The 25484-nt window shown below is 41.6% G+C and overlaps 1 protein-coding gene and 1 non-coding gene across 4 annotated transcripts in view; one reads left to right on the top strand and one right to left on the bottom strand.

Annotated features, from left to right (window-relative positions):
* Window positions 1–543: 543 nt before the first annotated feature.
* TGFB2 (transforming growth factor beta 2) overlaps window positions 544–25484 on the bottom strand; it is a 106217-nt gene continuing 81276 nt past the window's right edge. The window contains exons 4-8 of one of the 3 annotated variants that reach the window (XM_075530437.1): window positions 11794–11926; window positions 11565–11675; window positions 9620–9682; window positions 7947–8100; window positions 544–3412 (exon numbers count right to left, since the gene is read on the bottom strand). In XM_075530437.1, the coding sequence (XP_075386552.1) occupies window positions 3343–3412; window positions 7947–8100; window positions 9620–9682; window positions 11565–11675; window positions 11794–11926 (531 nt within the window). In that variant the 3' untranslated portion in view covers window positions 544–3342. Of the gene's footprint in view, window positions 3413–7946; window positions 8101–9619; window positions 9798–11564; window positions 11676–11793; window positions 11927–25484 lie in introns of all 3 variants that reach the window. The other 2 variants (XM_075530420.1, XM_075530428.1) reach the window with 2 other exon arrangements.
* On the top strand, window positions 15490–15626 carry LOC142437762 (small nucleolar RNA SNORA7). The gene has a single exon (XR_012782283.1). It is a non-coding gene; the product is annotated as a small nucleolar RNA SNORA7 (small nucleolar RNA).

The following is a 25484-nucleotide window of genomic DNA, read 5'->3' as shown; positions in this document are numbered from 1 at the left end:
AATTGCGGGGAAAGGGGGTTGTTTGGGTGCAGGAGCCTGAGTGAAACTCAGAGTAAGTTGCTCCCAAACTGCCAGCCTCCAAGGAGCACGTGACTCTTGTTATATCTGGCAAGCTGAGTAAGTATTCAAGTTATGGGGCTACAGGGGATACTGTCTAGACCAATTCTTCTGGCTCTGGGGTTGGCAGTACATAGAACCAGAAAGCCAAAGCATGGTCCAAACATCTCTGCATTTTTTCTGGTAGACAGTCAAGCTGGATGGAAACTGAATCTCAAACAATTACCAAATAGCAATAAACAAGAGAGTGAAAAGACTGCATAGGACTTTCTACAGTCCTTGATGAATACATCCTGGCTTTTGAGCTAAAAAACATGACATTTATGAAGTGACTATCCTGGAGGAAAAACACAAGCACAAAAGGCAATTAGAAAGATGGACTGACTCCCCCATTTGAGATCAATGCCACTGCGTGAGGGGTGGTTTCCCACCTCAGTGATGGCACTGCGAGAGGAAAAAAACACATCAATAGATCATTGAAATAATTTATTTACCACTAGAGCACCACAAAAACAAACATACATGGTGTTAAAATACAGCGTAATCCATCATCGAAATACAAAACAACTATTCTTATATTCTTATAAGAATTCTTATACTCTATTTTTTTAAACATGCTAACCATAAAATTGTACTGCGGCTTAACACATACAAACTGCCGCCCTGCCCCACCACATACTGAGATCTCCCCACTCCCCCCCACCACCCTTCCTACCCATGGTAATATTTACTTAGGGAAATAAAGACATTATAGAACCCTGAAATTTAAAAAAAATATTCCAGAGATCTTAAAATAGAGCATTCAAAATATTATCAGTGCATTCATAAAGAAAGATAAAATAATACAAAACAGAATCTTGTCTGATCTGAGAGGAAAATACCTGCAGATACAAAGTGATTGACACGGAATCAACGGGGAAGAGGGAGAAGAGGAAGAAGGAAGACACACACTCAAATCTGGGGTTGGGTTACATCCAACACAGGGATTGTTTATATGCTGGTAGTCCATCTCTCACACTTTCCAGTTTTCAAATTTGTAAATCCAATGCTCCACTTCACTGAATGATGGAGGAATTTCAAAAGAAAGTCCAACAACTTTACTCTGAGACACCCCCTCAGCATCTCACTATGTTGCTCTTTAAGTGAAACTGAAGATATTGCAACCTTTTATTTTTTACCTATTTGGTTTTCTCTGAAAGCAAAATACATAAGTGAGTTACTTGAAAAAAACTGACATATCCTACGAAGCCCATTCTACAGACACCATCTCTACCCTGATGTGGCAAAGGATTTACTAGGAAGATAAATTTGAACCTCAGATGTGGATAATAGTCTTTGGAGAGAAAATAATTGACAATGGGAGAACATGGCTTAAGCCTTTTCATCCTTCAAAGTACATCTAGAAAAACCTTTAGACTTCTGCAAAGTAAACTGAATGATTCATGGGCCTGACTTTTTATTCCCTTAAAAAAAGTCAACTGAAATGTAGATCACAATTATTCGCCAATTCCTGGGCACTAAACACTGAAATTAAAGCAAAAGATCTTTGTTGCTATGAACTGTCTTCTTTTTCATATGCACAGAATTCTGTGATGAAAAGACTAATTAATCCTAATTAGAGAAATCTTTTTCTTCAATATTCTTAGTTTCAGACAGATCCTGGTTTTTGCTAAAACTAAACCTTTCACATCAATCTTCTATGTATCTATAACATTCTCATTCTCCTAAAACAAAAAAAATACGTTTCAAGTTGGAATCGCTTAGTGATGATGCTTAAAAGACATAGGAAGACCACTGAATGGCGTCTATCATTTTGTTGAGAACGAAATAAAAAATAAAAGAACAGGTGGATTCAGGTAGCTTATGTCATAAAAATGGACCATACATAAAACACAAGTCAAGCAAGTACTATAACATGTATTTGTAGTGCAACTCATTATAGAGGCTTTACTCAAAGGTCCTGCTTTGAGACCCAGGATTCTGAGCGATCACTAAAGAGTCCATGTTGAAGTCCGATCTACAAATGGAAGTCGAATCTAATCAGAGTTGACATTTTTACAGAATGTAAAAAATATGGTGAAAATTTATTCATTATACATAAAGTAGTTAATGTTTTGATTTAATAATATGTAAAAGAGACCTGCAGATGTATTTCCAATTATGCTGACACTACACCCATCTACTGTAATAATATCGACATAGTTACATATACAAAAATGAAGGGGCGGTGGGGACCTATAGCATAGCTCTGTAGCAATACCCTTGGGTCTAAAATGGACAAGTACATGTTAAAACAATTCAAAATCTCACTGGTTTTTACTAAGCTGACAAAAAGAACCATTTACAATTAAAAAGGAAAAAACATCTTAGACGTATTCTCATTGAAAGTTTCCTTTATTAACAGGTTTTTCCGTTTTTGAAACTTACAAGACGTCCCCTTAGGCAGATGGTACATAATGTGTATTTTCAGGGTCTTTCTCATTATGAAGACTTGCTTGGTCATAAAATAACTCACTTGGTTTTCATTCCATTAACGTGACCTCTGCTTATTTTCTGGTGTGTTCGAGTTCAAATGCCTTAAGCCATTCATGAGTTTGGGCAAAGTATTTGGTCTCCATTTTGTACACCTGTTTGGTTTTCCGAGGGTAATGAAATGTTCATTATATATAGTGACACACAATAAATAACTCACTGTGAACTCTAGGAGTAAGAATAGGAAGGGTGCCTATGACACAGCAATACAGAACAGTCAAGTGAGGCGTGGGAAAGGATCGGTGCGTACAGCAACTCCACTTAATGGGATTTTCCTGTGGTTTTTGTTTGTTTGTTTGTTTTCTTTCACATAATTAACACTAACAAATTCTTCCAGTGTTTTTATTTTTTCTTAAAAAACAAAAAAGCAAACTATTTTGCTTCTTGTCTCTCTCGCTTACAGAGTAGGTGAAGTGTAGAATAAGGCCTTCAACTTCATTGTGGTTGTTTCAGATGCCAGTTGTAACAAACTGAACACAAACTTCCAACATGTTTAAACTAGTACCGCTTTTTCTATTAAAAAAATTTTTTAACACTGATGAATCGAGGCTCTCTTATGTTTCCTTGATACAACACCAACATTGTCGTCATTTTCATCGTCATCCTCATCGTCGTCATCATCATCATCAAATGTGATTCTCATCTGGACACTCTTCCAAGAATCTTAGCTGCATTTGCACGACTTCACGACCATGTTGGAGAGCTGCTCAATCTTGGGGGTTTTGCCAACATAGTAGAGAATTGTGAGTGGTTCTAAATCCTGGGACACACAGCAAGGAGAAGCAGATGCTTCTGGATTGATGCTGTTATATAAACCAAGAACCTGGAAAAGCACACAGAGGAGAGGGAATTTAGAGAAAGGCTAAGACAAAGAAACCAAAGCAATTATTTAAAAAATTGATTCCTTAGTAATGTCTTATCATCACAGCACCGAGTGCTAAACCCAAATTAAGCATGTTGCTGTCTGAGCCACACAGTCTGACTTGTCAATGCTGACTCCTGGTGACCCCCAAGTATTACACAGGGAAGATGTCCCAGGGTTTCCTTGGTTGTAACCTTTCCACAGTAGGTTGCAGATCCCTCTTCTGTGATGGTAGGTTAGAAGTCAGTCACATACCACCTGGGAGCCTCCTAGCACAGAATAGGCCATCTGAACTATTTGGGGGTTTGAATCTTGCTTTCCTGATTGCCACACCAAGGTAAATGCACAGTTGTGCCTAGCAGTCGGTGAACTGAGCACTTTCCCACTGAATTCTTTTCTTGTACATCTTAAAATAAATTGATCCTGCAAAAGTACAGGTGGGCAAAAATGGCTCATTCAACAGAGTTCCCAAAGTTTTCGGAGTCCCTTGACCATGCTCGCTGATGTGCTGCATATACTCCCTCCCTTGGTTCCTCAGAATGTGACCTTCAATAACCGAGCGTGAGCCTACCCAATGTGATCCTCTTCTCTCTACCCTGCTTTGTAACTTAGATTAGTTCACAATTAAACATCTCATCCTCACCGATCAACTCTCTCATTATCTGACGTTTTTAATTTATGGTAATAATAAAAGACCATGGCTATTTTGTTCATCAAAGAGATACACTTGGTAGGAATGAATGCTGACATGCTGGGCAAGCGTAATACTGGCTGTATGATGAAGGTTATGTGTCAACTTGTCTGTGGGCCATGATTCTCAATGAGCTGGCAGTCATGTAAGGATGCCACTTGGCTGTTATGTCGTGATGTAGTCATCCTCCATTTCCTAACCTGATGCTCTCTTCCAATTTTGCATCAGGCCAATTTTCACATAATGATCTGATCTTTGGAACCAAACCATGCTGATAAGGGGAGAGTGGCTGTACATTTTTATATCCTATTTTCAGTAAGAGTTCTCGTGAGGTCAGGGACTCAATAGCCTTGATCTTCCCTCAGAGCCCTAATAAATCTCTCTGGACATTTTTTTGGTGCTAGGTGAAGTAATGAGTATATGGGTAGCAGATGAATCCAAATTTTGACTCATCAGGGCTTTAGTTTACTTTGTGGAAACGAGGAAGGCCCTGAAGGAGACGGATTCGCCCAGTGGCTGTGACCATGAGCGCCGTCAGAGGAACAGTTATGCAGATGGTGCAGAACCAGGTGGTGTTTCCGTCCCTGTTTTTGCACACAGGGCTGCTATGGGTTGGAACTACTCCAATGCACAGAATGACAACAGCATGTGTTTCAAAAGACACTTTTCTTCCATGAAGAATCTGTCTATTCTAAGTATCGTTTCAGGCCAATTAATGCCACCTGAATTTTCATCAGAAAAGTTTGAATGTTCCTGATCAAAGTCTTCTCTTTAACGCCATGCAGATAATGGTGGGCACCAAGGCGGTCTATGCTCGTGGGGGGGGTAGGGGGGAGGGACTCATCGTGCTATCACACGGAGCATGTAGGAAAGTGGACACCTGCTGCTACAGTTAGGGTCACATGCAACCTCTTATCATTTGCTCTCCCTTTGGACTCAATTTAAATTTGTTCCTCTTTTTATTACTTCCTGCTCTCTTTGAGATTCAGGTGTTTGTTTTATTTTGTTATTGTTGTTGAGCAGAGTTGTATTTTTTCCTTTAGATGAAATCTAAGATGGGAAAATCTAGAGAGATGGTAACTGGATTATTGGTTTCTCAGGGTGATGGCAGGGGAGGTTGGCAGGGCAGGAGAGCTAATAATGAATACAAGAAAGAAGAAAATGTTCTCAAACTGATTGCAGTGCTGACTCTTTTTAACATGTTTAACGAAACCACTGAATTACACGGTGTGTGAATTATATGTCAATAAAACTACTAGACATTTAAAAAGCAATCTATATCATTAATCAGTCCCTACACATTGCATAAAGGAACAGCAACAATACTAATAAATCCTCCCTTAAGCTTTCTCAATGGTACCTGGCCATGGCTGAGTTAGAGGAGTGGATGGCCAAAACGTAGGGAAAAAAAGGTTCAGTCTTGTACCTCTGACCCCAGGCTTTATCAGCGGGCATGTGACTTTTGCCAGTGGAAGTATGTAGGCTACCACTGATGACACAGAGGCATTTCCAAGGATGCCATTCATGCGTTAGTCCAACAGCAAAGTGCTCTTTTCCTCGAAATTCATAGCAATTTTTCAAAAAACATAAGACAGAAGATCTGTTCAGCGTAGCAACACTGACTACTTTATTAAGCTACCTCTGGCTTCTTGGGGAACTGTCCAAACCACATATTTGTGACCATGACAGTTATTCTTCCTCTCTCCTTGAAAAACAAGCATGGTCTCAGGCTTCACACGCTCCCTCTGTGTATCAGGGAAGAGAATTATGTTTCTACTTGGCAAGTGGGCCTTGCCCGCATTACAGCTACTGCTGACACTGCCCAGAAGAGACAGCCGAGCCAGAGAGCTCAGACAAAGGGATAGGCATGAGCAAGCACCTCTCACATGTCCAAGCACGTGGTCACCCCACAGTGCCAAGTCTACAGGGGAGTTGGGAAAACAGATGAAAGAAGGGGAGCCATAGTTGTCCATTTAAAGTCCAGCATATGTAGGCACTTATAAATAAATACACTTCATATTTCACTAGCACATGATTCCTCATGTGAATAAAACAGGAATTCTAGAATACAGATTGTCTAAAATAAAGGATAACCCCCCAAACTCCTGAATTTGGCTGAGTGCATTATGTGAGCTTTCTGGCGGCAGATTCATGTTCCTACCCTGCAGTGAAGGCGGCATTTCTAATGCTGCTCTAATAGGGAGATTTACAACAGCCTAATAAAGAGCAGAAAAGAATCCCCCGTGTAGGGCCACAATTCAGGATAAACGTCAGTGAGTCGCAGAGAACAGAGTCCTGGTTACAATGCAGCCGACTCAAACCCACTGCCTTCAAGTCACTTCTGACGTGCCATAACCCGTAAAGAATTTCTGAGACTGGAAGTCTTTATGGGCAAGATAGCCTCGACTTTCTCCTGTGGTGCTCCTGCTGGGTTAAAACTGCTGACCTGTGGTTCATCACCCAAAGAATAACCTATTTTGGTAACAGGGTCTTTTTTTTTTTGTCAACAATTTTCTGATTGATCTCAGACAAGTGATCTATATTCTCCAGACCCCAATGTCTTTGAAAACATGAAAACATCCCTAAGTTCCACATGAATATACACAACACAATTAGCATATGGTCAAATGCTGCTGTTGTTACTGTATGTTGTTGAGTAGATTCCACTTCACTGTGACCCTATATTGTCCCATAAGGTTTTCTAGGCTGTAATCTTGATTAGCAGGTTGCCATGTTTCCGTAAACAGATACTTGTTTCAAAGGCACTGCACCCCAGGACTTTTCTATTATAGTTAAAAAATTTTTTTAATTGTTGAATTGATTTTAATTCATGGTGATACCATATGTGTCAGAGGACAACTGTGGTCCACAGAGTTTCCAATGGCTAATTTTTCTAAAGTAGGTAACCAGGTTTTCTTCTGAGGGTCCTCTGAGGGAACAAGAACTGACAAATTTCCAGTTAGCAGCCAAGCACATTAATCATTTGCAACACCTGTGGATTCCACCATTATTATGTTGGGTGAGTGTTGGTGGATCTAAGCTGGGAACTTGTAACATATCATGAAGAACCTGCCTTCAGAATCTGCCCTTATTCTGATTTGAGCCACTTGGTAAACTATTCAGATTCTCATTGGCTTTGGGGTATGCTAAAATATTTTTATATTAATCTTCAAATTACTGAAGACTGTTGCATGCCTATCGTATTTCATCCTTCATATCAACTCTCAGGCCGTTATTTTATTTTTTATTTCAGGCTGTTATTTTAAAGATCATTTTTGATATATACATTCCTTTCTCCTGATAAGAAATTCAGGTTCAGAGATGTCAACTGGCCTTTTACAGTTACACAGCAGTAAATCTCAAAATAAAACATCAATTTAAGTTCCTTGTGTTCTTCTTAATAAGATAGTTCCTTATGTAGCAATAAATGTTTTGGGTATTTTTTTTAACCATGTAAACCCACATCCTTCACATCTGACTTGTCTGATTCGTTCCACGGTTGTTGTTATTACTGATTTTCTGGCTACCTATTTCTGCTTATAGGTGTTAAAAATGTAACGCAAGGAGGGAAAAGAAGTCAAGGTGCTAAGAATCTAATTGGGAAAGCAAGACCTAGTGTTTCAAATTGATTGGTGTTACTTTCTAAACCTATCTTCAGCTTAAAGCCTTCTTCATCATCCGAAATAATTTCTCTACCATCTAGTCACATATCGTCATGAAAGGGGACCATCCTCATTAGAATTCCCTTGGAAACAGCAGCAACAGGACCTGAGAATCGGAAGGGCAAGTATGAGAAATACTTACCCTACTGTGCTGAGTGTCTGAACTCCACAAATAGGGGCATGCGCCAGCACAGAAGTTAGCATTGTACCCTTTAGGCTCGTGGATCCATTTCCACCCAAGATCCCTCTTGAAATCAATGTAAAGGGGACGTAGGCAGCAATTATCCTGTACGTTACTGTTAGAAGAAAGAACATCGAAGGCTTTAAACCTAGTTTTCCCGTTCACCTCAATCTGGAAAAATCATTCATTCAGTCTTTCAACCAACATCTCATAAGTAAGTTTTTAGGTCAAGCTTTAATGGGCTTTAGTGACTTTCATGATAAGAAACCATGGTAATTCATCAGCGAGGCTTCCCTCTTGAGCTGTGTGTCTCAGTATATTTGCCTGAGACCTGGAGAGTCAAACTTTTACTCTCAAAGAAACACATTTAAGCAGAGAGGTGGCTGCAAGAGAGCAAGTCTTTTTGTTAAGCACTGAGAAGTCTTGCCATCAAACCTTATTAACAAATAGAAAATTATTACCAATACGTTTTTTCAAATAGAATAAAGTATAGTAACTGTACTTGAAGAACTAGCTTAGGCCTTTTTCTTTGAGACTAAATCTTATTCTTTCACCCCAGGTGCCTTGATCTGGGAATGAGCTGGAGCTGTAGAAACGTCTTAAGTAGGCCAGTGACAGCCAAGATCGGCCATTGCATTCCTCAACTCTGACATCTTAGGTGTTGTTTTAGCGATGACCCATACCAGTTGCCAGTGAATAAGTTCTGACTCATGACCACTGCATGTGTTCCACAACAGCGCTGTTCTCCACAGCATTTCCAACGGCTGCTTTCCCCAAGTAGATCCCGGGCTTTTCCTCTGGGCTTTATGTGAGTAGACTAGAACCTATAACCTTTGGTTCTATAACCATGTGCACCACCCCCATAAGTCTCAAAAAAAAAGGGATCCTCTTGCTACCAAACTTGAATCCATGGAAAGGGATTCAATCCCCATGAATCCATGGGAACCAGTCGCACTCTCCCACCACAAATTCGCACTGGAATGGGCAAGATTCTCCTTGTTCGGCACCCACTCCTCTCCTATTTGGCTCTGGCTCTATGAGAGGGTCCGATGGGGGAAATGCTTCATGCAGGCAGTGCAATCTCCCTGAACTAAGGAGCTGCAAGCCAGCACGTCACAGAAACTCTCCATTGCTCGGGGGCCGCAAACAGCTCTCCCTTCTTCAGCCAAAAGATTTAAGAGAGAAATTCAAGGGATGCAAGGAGCTCGTGTCCACCCCCTACCCCTCTTCTTAGCTGAGTCATTACTGAGGAGCAGAGGAGTTTCTGTGGTCAGTTGTCACTGCGGGGACGCTGACTCATGCTAGAGCAGAACTGTCCCACAGAGTTCTCAAGGCCACAATCTTCATGGAAGCAGCTCCCTGGGCTTTTGTTTCTCTGGCATCACTGGGTAGGTTTGAACTGCTAACCTTCCAATTAGTAGTCGGCCACAGAGACCATAAAGAGCTGGTGAATGCAACACAGAAGTAATTGTTTTAAGCCTCTGGAAGAGAAGATGTTATGAGATCATGATAGCTAAACACTCCCAAACCTGGCTGGAATGGGAACACGCATGTTCCAATCCTAGACAATATGTATCAAAAGAGAGGGCACAGGCAGCTAACAGACACAATGCCTTTATTCTGATTTCCTTTACCTAAAGCAGTAGGCAGCGTCCAGGGCACGCTTCTTCCGCCGGTTGGACTGTTGAGACTCAAGTCTGTAGGAGGGTAACAACATTAGCAGGAGATGGGGGGTCTTCCCACTGTTTTTTTTCCTAGTGGACTTTATAGTTTTCTGATCACCACTGGTAAATGTGGAGGTGCCATCAATACCTTGAAAAAATGCATTTGGGTAATAAACATTTAGCTTTATCTTCATCAAAAACCATCTGTTACATATATATTTTTCTTTTGCATTTTGTCACAAATAACAGTGATGACCACCCGAGCACCATCAGCTGCTTATTGTCGCGCCCCCCGCTCCCACTGTCCCCATGAAAATAGAGGAGTACCACAGAGACAAATGAAACCTCTCAATGGTCAGAAAGACAGTCCGTGTCAATGGCTGGGTCTCCAAATCACCGCAGGGGAAGTCTTTGGCCTGGAGTCTGAGGGCAACCTTATTGTTGCTACCAGTTGCCCTCCCATGGATTCTAACTGCCAGTGAAAGGTAATCTAGGCAGTTTATTTTAGCCAATATTTGGACAATACTTTAGCCAATATTTGGTCAGTGTTTTCCGAAGTAGTCAACACTGCCACCTGGGGATCCCAGAACGATCCAGGGGGCGCTGTCGAAACAGATACCTACACTTTATCCTGGATGGTGGGCAGCAGTACAAAACATTGTAATTGCCAGCGTGGGGCACTGAGTAATTTTTTTCTGAAAAGGGGATTGGTAGGTCAAATCAGTTTGGGAATCTCCAGTTTGGGCTAGGTTTTCCCCTGCACCAGTGAAGGCGTGCCAATAGAACATGCCTCGTCACCCCGCTGGCTCACACGCTTCCTGAGATGGCGCAAGTCAAAGCATTCCCTAGTGAACGTACACCGAGACATCCCCTAAATGGCAGCGCATTGGGTTCAATTGCAAAAGCAGCCACCCTCGCCGACTGCTATTTGGGGAAGCCGTGAAGAAAAGGTGTTTTCATTTATTTTTTGGTGTCCTCAACACTTTCCTGATTCCATCTAAGATTTAGAAACTCAAGCTCTCCAGAGCATGCTCAAGAGACTGCCGGTTTCAGCATTTAATCTCCACACATATGAGAATCATGACTAGGTTAGAGACTGAAATAAATCTCTAGCCCTCTGGGAATGTTTTTCCATGTGCGAGAGCCACTGTGGTCCTTTGAAAGTGGATGGAGGTCACTGGTGGTGTGAGTTAAGGGGGAGGGAACCCACTCCCCGACTTGGCAGTGCAGAGCTGATACTACACTGGCCACATGGCCCACACTCCTTCTGCCCTTCTACACGCCACAGACCAATTAACTAATATGAGAAGTGACTTGCATCCTGTGGGTCGGCATCTTCCAGATCTTTGGGTAATTCAATAAGTGGGAGTAAGGGGAGAGGGAAATCAAATCTTGCTGTGTGTATGATCAAAGGTTGGTGAGGAAGCTCCTTCAAATATTGAGCACGAGCTAGAAACGGTGGACTGTTTCCGTACATGTCAGTGTAACGATGGAGGCTGAGGTGAAAAAGGGGCTTCCTCTTTTGTGAGATGCAGTCTAGTATCCCTGACACTGAGTTTGTGAGATTACCAATGGATTACCTTGCCTGCAGAATTGTACATTTGAATTGCTTATATGAAGAGAAAAAGATTTCTCTATTTAATACTTTAATGGAGGGTTAATAAGTCAGTAAGTTAATATTGACCAAGTCTACCATGGACATTGATCATTATAAACTTGGACTCAATCCCTTTTTTCCAGCCCTTCCCACCCTCGTATTTCCTTCCCCCACCATATTTTTACCCAAACAAAAGAAATCTTCCAAGCCTCCCAAAACAATCCCACTTCCACATGCAAATTGGCTTCCTCTCCTCTGAAATGATCAACTCAAGATGTGCTCTTTTCTTCAACACCTTTTAGGATCAAGTTTAATTACCTGCAAATCTTGCTTCCAGTTCTTCACTTTTATTTGGGATGATGTAATTGTTGGATGGTACAAAGGTACAGCATGGACAGTGCAAACTTATTTTAAATCCCAAGTTCCTGTCTGGAAAATAGGAAGTCAAGGAGGTCATTGTTGTGTGGGTGCGTGTCTATACAATCAACATGCAATAACTTAGGATCACGGGATATCCAGGATGGAAAACACAAGTGTGGAAGGTAACCTTTATGGTGAAGCCATTCATGCACAGCATCGGTGACATCAAAGGAGAGCCATTCGCCTTCCGCTCTGGTTTTCACCACTTTGCTGTCGATGTAGCGCTGGGTTGGGGATGTTAGATCTTTGGATTTCAAAATCTAGGAGGGGAAAGAGAAATGGGAAATGCTCAGTTGGCATAATGACGGCATGACTAAACCAAAGCCAGGAAATGTGTCCCGATCCACTGTCCTGATGTAGCTTCACTCTAGTAGTCTATGCACTGTCATCTTCACAGCAGGGCCACATGCATACACAACACACCGCCAGGCCATTTGCCATGAAAACACGTCTACTAAATCAGCAGCATGTTAGGATAAGGGTGACAGGAGCCATAGAGCCAAGTGTCAAAAGGAAAGCAACAGTAATTATTTTACTTTGCTCACATAAGCTGTGCACGATTTCAACCATCAATTCTAAGCTATTAAGTTAATGGTTGTGTTACTCTGCTTTCCTGTGTATGCAATTTGAGGAGCTAGGGCGTGGGGAGGCTCAAGGAGAGAAGCCCAGTTCAGAGAGCCCATGTTTACCCAATGACAGCCATGACTTATAAATCTCCTTCTAAGAAAGAGAGAAAGGACCTATAACCTCAGTGCTAATTTCGATGACATTCAAATACTTTGGAGGTAAACCTCTAGCTGTGACTTGTGCTCCCAGTGTGACTTGTTACGATTTATAAAGGTATTCCGTATCCCACAGACAAAGAATACATTTGGGCGGGGGCAGCCTGGCATCAAGTGCTGAGGAGAATCTGAAAGCGAAGTAGCCTGAAGGCTGAAGACCTCTGAAGGCTGCTTTCATTGCAAGTAAGTAAAAAGCAACTGCAGCATGCTCTCAGACTTCCGACCGGAGGAGAAACATGCTCATTTGTTTTGTTTTGATTCTGTCTTTAAATGATAGGGCTTCATGAATCAGTCAAACCACAACACTAAGTCTGCTGCAGCAGCATTCAATCCTTACTCAAACCGTGTAGCCTGTCTTTCCTCAGTACTCAGGGGCTTACACCCTGCTGTTTTACACTGCCCTTCCTGTTATCCATCTAACTAGTCTGTGGGTGTTTCATGCCTATAAGTTTGGTCTCTCCAACACGTTCATTAACTTCCCCAGGGGAAGGATTTGCCTTCAATCTGATATCATTTCAAAGGACAGCACTCTACTCAATCAATACTTATTAAATGAACATTTAGAAGATTTATTAATTCTCCTCTAGGCCTCATAAGACAAAAATCTATATCTTTCCATTGATTCTAAAAAGCACTTTCCTTTTGTGATTTGTTGCAGGTAATTTGGCAACCAATGCTTCCTGGAACACTTGGCACCAGCGCAGACATTTTCTGGATTAAGTAAATGTAGAAAAGGAAGGACATTTCCTACTACTGGGCTCTGTGGGTACCCTCATAAATTTTAGACAAATGCTATATCCCTATTCCTAATGTTCAAATAACCCCCAGATGAAGAGGATCTATAAGTAACTGTGAGTGTACCATGGACGAAAGATGATCTTTGTGAATTAAAGGAGTAAATTAGCATGACTTGAGAGTTAGGCATATTGAACTGGATATGTGCTATTGTCCACCACCACCCCCACACCCCCGTAGTTTAGATCAAGGAAACGAAAACTGAGCTTTCTCCATCGCTTCCCAGTAACCAGTGTGGAGAGACGATCCAAGCAATCCCAAATCATGTCCTAATGCCAACATCAGGGTTGCTGTGGGTTTGGTTTTGTTTTTAAGATCATTTTATCGGGGATCGTGACAGCTCTTCTAACAATCCGCACATCAATTGTATCAAGTGTATTTGTACCGATGTTGCCATCATCATTTTCTAAACGTTTCCTTTCTATCAAGCCCTTACGATCAGCGTCTTTCCTCCCTCCCTCCCCACCACCCTCGTGACCCCTTCATAAATTATAAATAATTACAATCCACACATTCATTCATGGTGTCAAGCACATTTGCACGCATCATTTTCAAAGCATTTCCTTTCTACTTGAGCCCCTGATATCAGCTCCTCATTTTTCCCCTCCCTCCCCCACCCACCTTCCCTCATGAAACCTTGATAAGTTATAGATTATTATTCTCATATCTTACACCTCTGTCACCCTTCACCCACTTTTCCATTGTTAGTCCCCCTGGGAGGTGGTTAGATATTGATCTTTGTGATTGATTCTCTCTTTATACCCCCATCCTCCCCTAATCCTCCTGGCATCTCTATTGCCATTGTTGGCCCTGAGAAGAATCTATCCTGGATTCCCTGCATTGTGGGCTCTTATCTGTAGCAGTGTGCATGCTCTGGTCTAATCCGATTTGTAAAGTAGCATTAAAGTCATAATAGCGGGGGGAAGGAAGCATTAAAGAACTAGAGGAAAGTTGTGTGTTTCATCTGTGCTATACTGCACCCTGACTGGCTCATCTCTTCCTTGTGACCCTTCTGTAAGGGAATGTCCAATTGTCTACAGATGGGTTTTGAGTCTCCACTCCACAAATGCCTCATCCACATGGGGTATGATTTTGTTCTGGGTCTTACACGACTAATATCTGACCCCATCAATACCTCAAGATCACACAGGCTGCTGTGCTTCTTCCATGTGGGCTTTTTTGCCTCTCAGGTAGATGGCTACTCGGTTTGTCTTTAAGACCCCAGACGCTTGATACAATGGATGAATATATGGATTGTGATAAGGGATGTAAGAGCCCCCAATGAAACTATTTAATTAAAAATTGTTTTTTAATGATGGTGGCAACTTATGTGCAAATATGCTTGATACAACTGATGTATGGATTGTTGTATGAGCCCCCAATAAATGATACATGAAAAAATTATAATTTATTATTATTTTTAGATCTTACATTGACCTCTGTCTCCATTTCCCCAAGGTTTCTGTTGTTTGTTTCCCTGGGTTGGTGCAGGGGGAGGTGAAGTTATGTGTCGATCATAGGGATCAGTTCCCCTTCTTCCCCTCCTCTCCCCACCTCCCCCCTACACTCCTGGTATCGCTACTCCCATTCTTGTTCCTGGATTCAGTGTGTTGTAAGCGCTTATCTCTTATCTGTACCTGTGTACATGCTCCGGTCTAGCCTGAAGTGAAAGGCAGGACTGGGGTCATGATAGTGGGGGATGAAGAAGCCTCAAGGAACTAGAGGAATATTGTGTTTCATCTGTGCTCTATTGCACCCTGGTTGACTCAGCCCCTCCTTGTAACTCTTCTGCAAGGGGGTGTCCCATTGTCCACAGATGGGTTTGGGGTCTCTGCTCTGACCACCCTGTTCCCAACAATATGGTTTGTTTTTTCTTGTTTGTTTGTTTTGGTCTTCTGATGTCTGTTACCCATTCTGTTGACACCTCCTGATCCCACTGGCAGGGCTTTTGAAAGCCAAGAGCATGGGAGGAATCAGAGCTGGATTATCATTTGCCTCTATCCCTTTCTACAAACAGCTCTGATGGTGCAGTATTTAAAGTGCTCAAGTGCTAACTGAAATGTCAGTGGTTCAAACCCACCAGCTTCTCTGTGGGAGAAAGATGTATTTGGCTGCTTCTGTAAAAATTGGCAGCTTTCAGAATCCTCTGGAGAAATTCTCTAAGGCAGATATGAGTTGAGATAAACTGGATAGCAACAGGTGCCAAACTCCAGATGACAAAAAGCATGCAATAAAAGTGACAAAGAGACCTCCCAGGATCGCACTGGAGACTAGCTAGTATTCTGCCAGCTTCAGCGACGGGAGGGAAAACAAGCCTGTCAGAGACCCATTCCAGTCCCAGTTTGCTCAGTAGCTGGTGATTGGAAGATATTCTGTGAAAGTTGAAAAAAAAGTGACAAAGATATACATCTTCCACAGAATTTTATATATATATATATATATATATATATATATATATATATATATATATATATGAGAATTTTTAGGAAGTATGACTCCATGGGCCAAGTGGGCTGATAAAAATAAACAGGAAAATCTTTGGAAATTCCTTTCTTCATAGTGAAGGTATAAATTGAAATGATTTCACTTGAACAACAGAACAGAGAGCCAAAGAGACTCTGAAGCTGCTTGTCTTTAAAATCACATTAGAAAATGACTGAAGCCGGCCTTTGACTGCAAGGCACTGGAGGGCTCCCACAATGGATAACTCCACACTACCACATGGGTGAACGTGCCCCGAGGCCAAGGACAGACTACTGCTCCTCCAAGAACACACTGGCTAGTTATACAATTCTGAAAGAGAGAAACAACATTTGTCCTGTGGATTTGTTGTCTTGAACTTTACGGCCAATGAATTCTTTAACCCACTTGCTGGGATTTAGCACCACTCTTCCTTACCCAGTCCTTACTGGAAACAGGAAACAGCTGTCTTTTATCACTAGTGGAATATCCCTCATATTCCTGGAGACTACTGTTAAGACCCCCCTCTCAGGCTCTTTCCATCTCTAAGCTAAATAAACCCAATTCCTTTAGCCCTTATTTAGAGAGGCACTTTCCCAAACCTGTCATCATTTGGGTTGCTGACCAGAATGAATGATGCTAAAACCAAAGTACTCCGCCCGCAGCTTCACGATGTTGTTTCCTAACTGGCTAGAGAGCCTCCTAATCACATCTTAAAGTCTCGAATCTTAACTTGAAGGCTATGTTCTTCCTAAGAATAGGCACAAACTTCTCACTTGGCGTTTATCTTCCATTTATCTCCCACATCAAATTAAACCTGAAGGCGTGGGAAAATCAACCTGCTGCTATTATCTCAAGGGACTTCCTTAAACTGCAAAGCTTATACCTAAAGTGACTTGATCCATCAACTTCCCATCCTGTTTTAGCATCTGCTTGGCCTAGCTCCTTGCTGGAAAGTTCCTCTTTAGCATACACCAAGGAGTCCTGGTAGTGCAGTGGTTAAGTGGTCTGCTGTTATGACCAGAAAGGTGTTGGTTCAAATCCCACAGCTGTGCTGAGGCTAAACGATGTGACAGTTACTTCTGTAAAGATTCACACAGCCTTGAGGGAGGGGGGAAGCGAGGAGGGAGGGGGAAAATAGAGGACCTGATGCAAAGGCCTTAAGTGGAGAGCAAATGCTTTGAGAATGATTAGGGCAAAGAATGTACGGATGTGCTTTATACAATTGATGTATGTATATGTATGGATTGTGATAAGAGTTGTATGAGCCTCTAATAAAATGTAAAAAAAAAAGATATCTAATTGAAAAAAAAGATTCACACAGCCCAAGACCTCCCCCCTCCCCCTCGTGGAGCAGGTCTGCCCCATCATACACATTCCCTTGAGGAAAGACGGCCATAAAATGATAATATGATAAAAATATAGAAGGAGGTTGTGTTCATGTTGCTTGCCAATTATGCCTATAATGGGGAAAGGCATTTATAGGCCATCTACTCTGGTCTAGCATAATTCATTCTCAAACATCTGTACCTTTGTCTGAAGACTTCTCGTAATAGAGAGGAAGGTCACCTCATGGTCATGTAGTTGGAATTATTCTTTCTATTGAACTTAAAATCTTGCATCAAAAACCTTAGTTAAACCCTGAGTGACACAATCAGCTAAGTATTCCACTACTAATGGCAAGGTTGGCAGTTCAAACCCACCCAGACGTGCCTCAGAAGAAAAGGCCTGCTTCTGAAAGATCATAGTCATAAGAACCCCTTTGGAACACTGTTTAACTTGACCTACATTGGCAATCAGCAGTTGGAATTGACTTGATGGCAGTGGATTAGTCTTCATTAGTCATAGTCTATTTTACATAGTTTTACAATCCATTATGGTTTTTTGAAGACTTAATTGTTTGCACGTGTTTTAGTCTTCACGTGGCCTGGGTCTCCTGGGCCTACATCCACACTGTGGATGAAGGGAAAGACATCTGCAGTACTCAGGTAAATTACCAAAGCCCTGTTGGAAGACGATGGACCAGTGCTTTCCTTTCAAGATCAGGGGAGAAGGCTTTCCAATATATACGTTGCTCTCTGGAGCAAGGTGAAAAATGATCCTCTGTTTTTACCATGTCAGGCTTCCAACAACAGAAGGTCACTTCACTCAATTGTTTCCTATAAGGCAAGCTTCGCCATTCCTGTCAAGTCCCTTTTCAGTGTCCCTCTTAAAACGGATTTCTCGACGAAGTCCAGATATGGTCTACCAGCGTAAGCAGAAGATACGCTCCTGGAGAGGAGAGTGGATTCTGCTTCTCTTGTTCTGATCATGAGACTTAGTGAAAATTATTTTGGCACTAGCTGCATCAGACCATTGAGCCATATTAAGCGTTTTATAAAACAGAGCTTTGCTCTTACACACAAAGTGCTGTTAAGTCAAATTTTCCAACCCAAATCCTTTCTGGAATGAGATGGAATAAAGACAAAAAAGCAAAATAAATACACGGAAGGAGAGAAGATTGGGTTCCTTAGCCTCATGTATCAACTTCCGTAAGCGTCAGAAACTCTTGGAGGGCTGGTTAAAAGATAGTGCGCGGGGCTCTACCTCAGACGCTCTGGTCCTGTGGGGTGAGGCCGGAACTCAGAAGCCTGCTTTTCCACCATCTTCCCAGGGGAAGCAGAGCTGTGAGTCTAGAGAGGACTCTGAGAATTGCTGTTCTCGTCTGTGCTGTGTAATTCATTTCATGAGCCTCAGTACACATCATCGAATATTGTTTATTGATTTTGAATGTTTTGTTTGGTCTGTATTTTGAACCTCTGGAAATATCAGTGCATCTTCATTCTCCTCTTCAGCATATATCAGTCCTTCCTAGCCATACAGTATCAACAACTGGCCATCCAGTTGTTACCAGCCCAAGTTGGTGGTAACAGTGCTAAACACCACCAGGATCAAACCAGAGCCTGTTGCTGGATCCTGAGTTGCTTTCTTCGGTATTGGTTATCATTCTTTAATCAAAGAATATAGTAACCTGTAGTATAATGTATATAATACAAACAATAGAATTACAATAGTTGATGACCATAGCAGTTTAGAAACACATGGCCATGGATTCAAGTCTGGAGCATCTGACTCTCTGGGTTGTACTCCTTCAACTATATTCATTCTCTCACTCATGGAGAAAAACCTACAGAAGACACTGGTGAGGATGTGTTTTGGCTTATCTACAGAGGAATTGCTGACTCTCCAACTCCTGACTGTCCAACACATCCATACCCTGGAAAGCTTTCCTTAAAATGGAGGAGTCTTTTCCTCCTTCTTAAGAACAACAACAAACTAGGCAGAGTGAAGGATGCAATGTGATTAACTTATGGTGTCAATGAGTCATTCCTTTTTGGAGCAGCTATTTGATGATTGTCTTGAATGCACCACACTGAGCCTTCATTTAGTCATGCTCGACTCCTCCAGTATAGTTCAATATACATGTATAAGCACTGGAGTCCTGATGGTGCTATGCGTTAAGCATTTGGCTACTAACCACAAGGTTGGTGGTTCAAACCCACCAGCTGGTCCTTGAGAGAAAGATGAGGCTCCTGTAAAGCTGTGCAGCCTTGAAATCCTATTTGGGTCATTGTAAGTGAGAGTTCATTTGATGACAGTAAGTTTGGTTGGGGTTATACTGTTTGTTTGCAGCCTTGGAGTCAGTCCTTGAGGCACGGCCACCTAAACAGAAGCCCCATGCTGTGCCTTCCCATGAGCCTTTGTGGTTTGATCATATGGTCCTGAGGACTTCAGAAGCAGGTTGCCAAGCCTGTCTTCCTAGTCTGTCTTAGTCTGGAAGCATTGCTGAAACCTGTGTAGCACTATAGCAACACGTGTCTCCACTGATGGAGAAGTGGTGGCTGTACATGAAATACTTCAGCCAGGAATCAAACCTGGCTCTTCTGATGCAAAGTGAGACCTCTGTCCCACCCACTGTAGTTACTTAATTAGAAAGAAGATTTATAGAGCTAAAAATGAGAAAAGACAAAAAGGATTTTTCAAATCATAGAAATTGGAGCCAGAACTGGATAAGATGGCTTTTATTCTATTGAGGCACACGTGCAGCTCTCCTGTCACCTTCCGCTTGGTTCATGAAGACAGGGTCACTGTGCGGGTACCTAACAGACGGACACATGGGATGTTTATTCTGCAGAAGTGCCTCAACAGACCCAGCACTTATCTTGCATCTCCGATTGTTATGCCCTGTAATTGCCATGGCTCCTTTGTAATTGCATCTCTCTAAGAGGCAGGCAGTAATGCGTACCTCCTGAGAACGCCACCAGAGCCTCCCTGGCTGCTCCCCCGAAGCCCACATCAACTTGAGGAGAAAGAAGCACAGTCCCTTTGGAGCACAGATGTCTAGATTATCAGGTCACTAAATCAAACAGTTTCTCTTTAGTATCACATGTTTAGATATACGCCTAAATTGCTACACATTCACATGCAATTATGATAAAAGTATAGTACAAATGACCTTTAATGACCTAGATGGAAATGTCACCAGATATGCCTTCAAGCTATACACACACATACACACATACACACACACACAGAGGAAAGTCACTCCTCCCCATACAAACACCTTATAATTCTCCATTGTTTCCTTTATTTTTTTCATTTTCTACAGATGGTCCTTTGTGCTGACTGCAGATGTGCATAAACAAGTACATGCATTTTACAGGTCTAAGGGATGAAGGAATCCTTTGTGTGAAAGTCTCTTAGATGAAGCAACCCAATAGCATTTATAGACCATCACACAGAAATTACGCAGCAGGGGGTGGGGAATCAAGTGGTATAAAGTCACTTCAGAGCCGACAAGGAAACAGAGATAGGTAGTCTTGCATCCAATGATAGGCTCTGAAGGAAATATAATGTCCTTTTCTTGGTTGAATGCTTCTAGGCTTTCAGTGTGAATGGCAGAGTCTGGAACTATGACTTTTGTAATGAACTACTTGTCAAATGCTTCAGGGAGAACAAGCGTCCTCCACCACCATGTGAATTCTTCAGGGTCACATCTTCCAATTGTCTTATTTAATCTCCCCTTCAAATGCCACAGAGACTTGATATGAACATATATACACTTGGGTAACTTGCTTCCAACACTCTTTTTCCTGCTTCCTGGCTACCAACAACACATATGGTTTGTCCTGTAATTTAAGCCCCTGCTCAACCGAGCACTTTAATTTAGGGGTGTGACTATAAAATAATACGTGTGGTGTTTCTACAAACATATAGAGTTTATGAGTTACCTAAGAATATGAACCTTATTAATCTATTATATAATTTATTTATTTGCTTATTTTTACATACCTGATGTCTTAGTTATAGTCTAGTGTGGCTATAATAAGAATAGCCAAATGGGTAGCTTTAAGAAATGAAATTTATTTTCTCAGTTTAGGAGACTAGGCGTCTGAATTCAGGGCACTGGCTTGATGGAAAGGCTTCTCTTTCTGTCAGTTCTAGAGGAAGGGGAGGTCCTTGCCACTTTTGTTTCTACCTCCTGGTTCCTTAAAGATTCACATGTGTCTTGGCATCTATGTTACTCCAACTGTCCTCTCTTCACTTGCTACATATCTTTCATATCTCAAAAGAGACAGACTCAAAATAAACCCTCTACTAGTCCTTCATCATGATAATAACAAATGAGATTAAGATTTACAACACACATTTTTGCGTGGAGAAGTATAAGTCTATCCACAACATGTGATGACTATTCAGGTAGCCAGAATTAGCTCTGAATAGAAAGTGGGTACGGAATATACACCATCTTTTACATAAATTTAGATATTTTTGGAATAAACATTCTAGTATCTCCAAATCACAATAAATGAGTGATTTTTTTTTTCAAAAGGACAACTGCCCAGAGTTGAATCCTTATTTCAGCAATGTTCCTTGTACTTAACTCTTATTTGGAAATTTCTCTTAAACTCATTTTGGAATCCTGACTGAGTACTCACTCTGCACCCAAACCAAGCCTAGTGCTGTCGAGTTGGTTCCTCCTCATAAGCACTTTATCTGCAGAGTGCCCTAGGGTTTCCAAGGCTGTGGGTTCCAACCACCAAACGTTGAGTTAGTGTGCTTAACCACTGCACCACTAGGGGTCCTCACTACACACCCCCAAACCAAACACTGCTATAGAGTCACTTTTCGACCCATAGCCACTCTATGACCCTTTGGGTATCACGACTGTAACTCTTTACAGGAATAGAAAGCCTCATCTTTCTCCCTTAGATCAATGAGTGGTTTTGAACTGCTGGCCTTGAGGTTAGCATACTAACTGTTTTAGGACTTTCTCTAAAGAAGTGGAAGTAAGACCACAAATAAGATAAAGAGAGACCCGGAGTTAAAGTATAGCAAGTGATGGAGCCAAGTATTAAGGCAAAAATACAATACAGTTGAAGGAGAGGCTGTCATGCAAAATGGGACCCTGATCTGTCAGCTAGAACACCGGAGAAGGCCTCTCTGTACAAAGTGACATCTCTGAGAAAGACCTAAAGAAATTAAGGAAAGAAGCTCTCTGAGGAGTTGGAATAGAGCAATGGGTAGCACCCAGGTTACAAAGACCTTAGGAGAGAGTGAATGCAGCGTGTCTGAGAAACAGCCAAGGGAGCTGGGTGATGAGGCAGAGATTACGCCTGCAGGCATGTGAACAAAAGATCAAGCGCAGCCGAAAACTTTGACTCTTTATTAAAGATTTTAGTAGAATAAATACCCAACTTTGTCAAAGTTGGAATATAGATTAGAATCATTGATACCTGTATAGTTTATCCATTTCAATTAGGATTCCAAGATACTTCATTCCCTATTATAATTACTTTGCTTTCTTGATCACATTCTCAAAATTGTATCCCGATTAGCTCACTGGCATTACACAGCCCAACCAAAACTTTTTTCTTGGTGTCTTGGTTTTCTGGCCTGATCCTGGGATCATTTGGGGTGCTGATTCAGAAAATTGCATTGGGTAGATCACACCAGTTCCAGTTTCTTAGATATGCTGTTCCACTATGTTTTCAGCTATTAAGTTATAACTAATTAATTAACATATCATCCTAGTTTAAATATGAGACTTATTTAGACCCTTAAATTATAGGATAAGACAAAATGGTAAGAACTATTTGAAAAATAAGTAAATATTAAGGGACTTCCAAAGGAAGCTGTCTAGGGACCCATGGTGGCTAGTTATTTACATGTTGAGATGTCAATCATCAGGTCAGTGGTTTGAACCCACCAGTCACTCTGCAGCCTTTTAAAGATTTAAAGGTTTGGAAAACCAAAGGAGCAGTTCTTCTCTGTTCTAGGAGTTATGATCAATTGGATGGCAGTGGGTTTTTTTTTCTGGGTATGGGAGACTGTACAATCTATACAGACTACCGGGGGATACTGCAAAGCCAGAACACAGTTGAGGAGAGTGGAAAAAGACAACTGAAACAGCAGACATATGGAAGGTGAGAGGGCAATTTAGAGTGTTGAGACGTAAGACATCATAGCAACGTTCATACATATTTTGAAGATCCGAATTTTCCTTTTTAAAATTATGCAGTCAATGTTGCAGAACACCTTTTAATATATAGAAGTCAATGGATAGTTCATGCTAAATGACTCCAAGGGTTCTTATAAGAACATTTCTAACTCTTCTTTAAGAGTTTCTGTGCACAGGTGGAGTCATTGTAACATCTTGGAACAAGACTGGAATATTTTCATCTTAACACAGGCATTAGAATTCCAACAGAACCATTTTAAGTTTCAGAACATTTGAATCTCAACATATTGTACCAAACATACTCTCGGTAGGTCTACTATGATCCATGGCTACTACAGGACAGAGTGTTCTGAGGCTCTATGTCTCGATGGGAATAGAGTCTCACCTCTCTCTTGTGGAGCAGCTGGTAGACTTGAATAGCTGACCTTGTGGTTAGCAGTCAAATATATAACTCGCTCTGTCATCAGGACTCCTTACATATCATACAGTAACTCTTATTTCTGGCCCTTTTTAAGGTAACACATAGGAATTGCCTGCTATTCAGTTCCTAATAAGGTGAAGTGATACATGGGAACAAGTCTAAGTTCATGTAATTTGCACTGTTCAAAGATACCCTGGGTCAAAGGACACCACATGAAATATAACTTGACCTAAATATCTAGTGCAATACACACCACTTTAAGTAAAACCAGCATGTACTTCCTCTATCTCAGACTAGCTACATTAAAATATCCTTATTTTTGACGGGCAAGCAGAGTGAAGATTGGCATAAGTTTATGTTTTGTATCTCAAAAACTAGAGCTGCGAGGGGGAAACTAGTGCCATTTTTGGAATCAGCAGGTCAAATACACCCAGGAACAAGTCCAATATTTGGGGCACCAAAATGTGTGTTGATCGGTGTTATATATTATTTCACTAACACTAATATCACTCATACCATTTTGATTGAATTATGCACTCCTCCCTCCCAAAAAGACGGGTTGGTGTAATGACTCCTGTACCCGAGGAGATATTTCTATTTGGAAATAGTGTTGGCTTTGTCATAATAATGAAAACAGCTTAGCGTACACCATGTCCTAAACTTGACCACGTCTCAGTGATATCAACAGCAGCTCAGGCACATAGTCTGAAGTGAGCCTAACTCACCATGAGTTAGAAGCCACTCACTCGCTGGCAGTGACTGTGGGTTGGGCACACAGAGAGCAAGTAGAAATGAGCAGGGCAGAGATGTGAAGGGGGGAGATGGCCAAGGAGCCAAGCTGCACAGAGTGACAGAAGCTTGAAGATGTAAGGCATTTCCACCAGAACTGACTGAGAGAGTCTTCCCCTAGAGATAGTCCCTTAAAACAGACTTCTTGCCTGGGAAGAGAAAGGCCCACTTAGATCAAGATAGTAACAGTAGGAGCAGTTGGATTCTTTCACATAAAAAATCAGTTTAATTCCTTACACTTTCCCTTTACTGGCATTATTTTTCAAAATCAACACTATCTTTCAAAAATCCAGATTCATGTCCACTGTAGAAATTGTCAAGTATGTATGATAGTCTGTAAATAGAGTTCTAGAACACCAGTTTTTAAGATACTCTGAACTCTGTTGAAATCAGAAAATAAACACGCATTCATGTGCCCTGGTGGAGGTAAAAAAAATGGTTGATGTGTCAAAGACATAGTTTGGAACAAGGGCTGAGGTAAAACAGTGTCCCCTCTCAGACCAATCACTCTATAATCATCCTTCAAAAAGAAAAAGAAACACCAAGGGCCCAGCCTTCCATTACTGAACCTCCAAACCGAACACCAAAGCAGCTGCCATGAAACCGATTGGGAATCATAGAGAGCCTGGAAGTCAGAGTAGAATCACTCCATAGACTTTCTAAGGCTGCTGTGTTCATGAGAGAAGACAGCTACACCTTTCCTTCATGGAGCAGGGGTAGGTTCAAACCACTGACTTTCAGTTAGCAGAATCGTGTTTAACCAGTTGACCACTAGGGCTCACACACACACACACACACACACACACACACACACCAGTTGCCATTGAGTCCGTTTCAACTCAAGGAGCCCATTGTATGTGTTTCATAATCGAACTGGGCACCACAGAATGTTCAGTGCCTGAGATCTTTCAGAATTGGATCACAGGGCTGGTTTCCTAAGGTATTTTGGATGGATGTAAACCACCAGGGAACTCCAAAAGTAAACAAACAGTGGCTGTTTACATAATCCTGCCCTGCTCCACTGATTATGGCAGGTGAGACCTTGCCACACCAGCAGAGTCACACCATCA

Source organism: Tenrec ecaudatus, chromosome 1 (genome assembly GCF_050624435.1).
Source record: "Tenrec ecaudatus isolate mTenEca1 chromosome 1, mTenEca1.hap1, whole genome shotgun sequence".
In the NCBI taxonomy this organism is placed as follows: domain Eukaryota; kingdom Metazoa; phylum Chordata; class Mammalia; order Afrosoricida; family Tenrecidae; genus Tenrec; species Tenrec ecaudatus.
The sequence above is the reverse complement of the archived record's forward strand: the minus strand, read 5'-3'. Positions and strand labels throughout refer to the sequence as shown.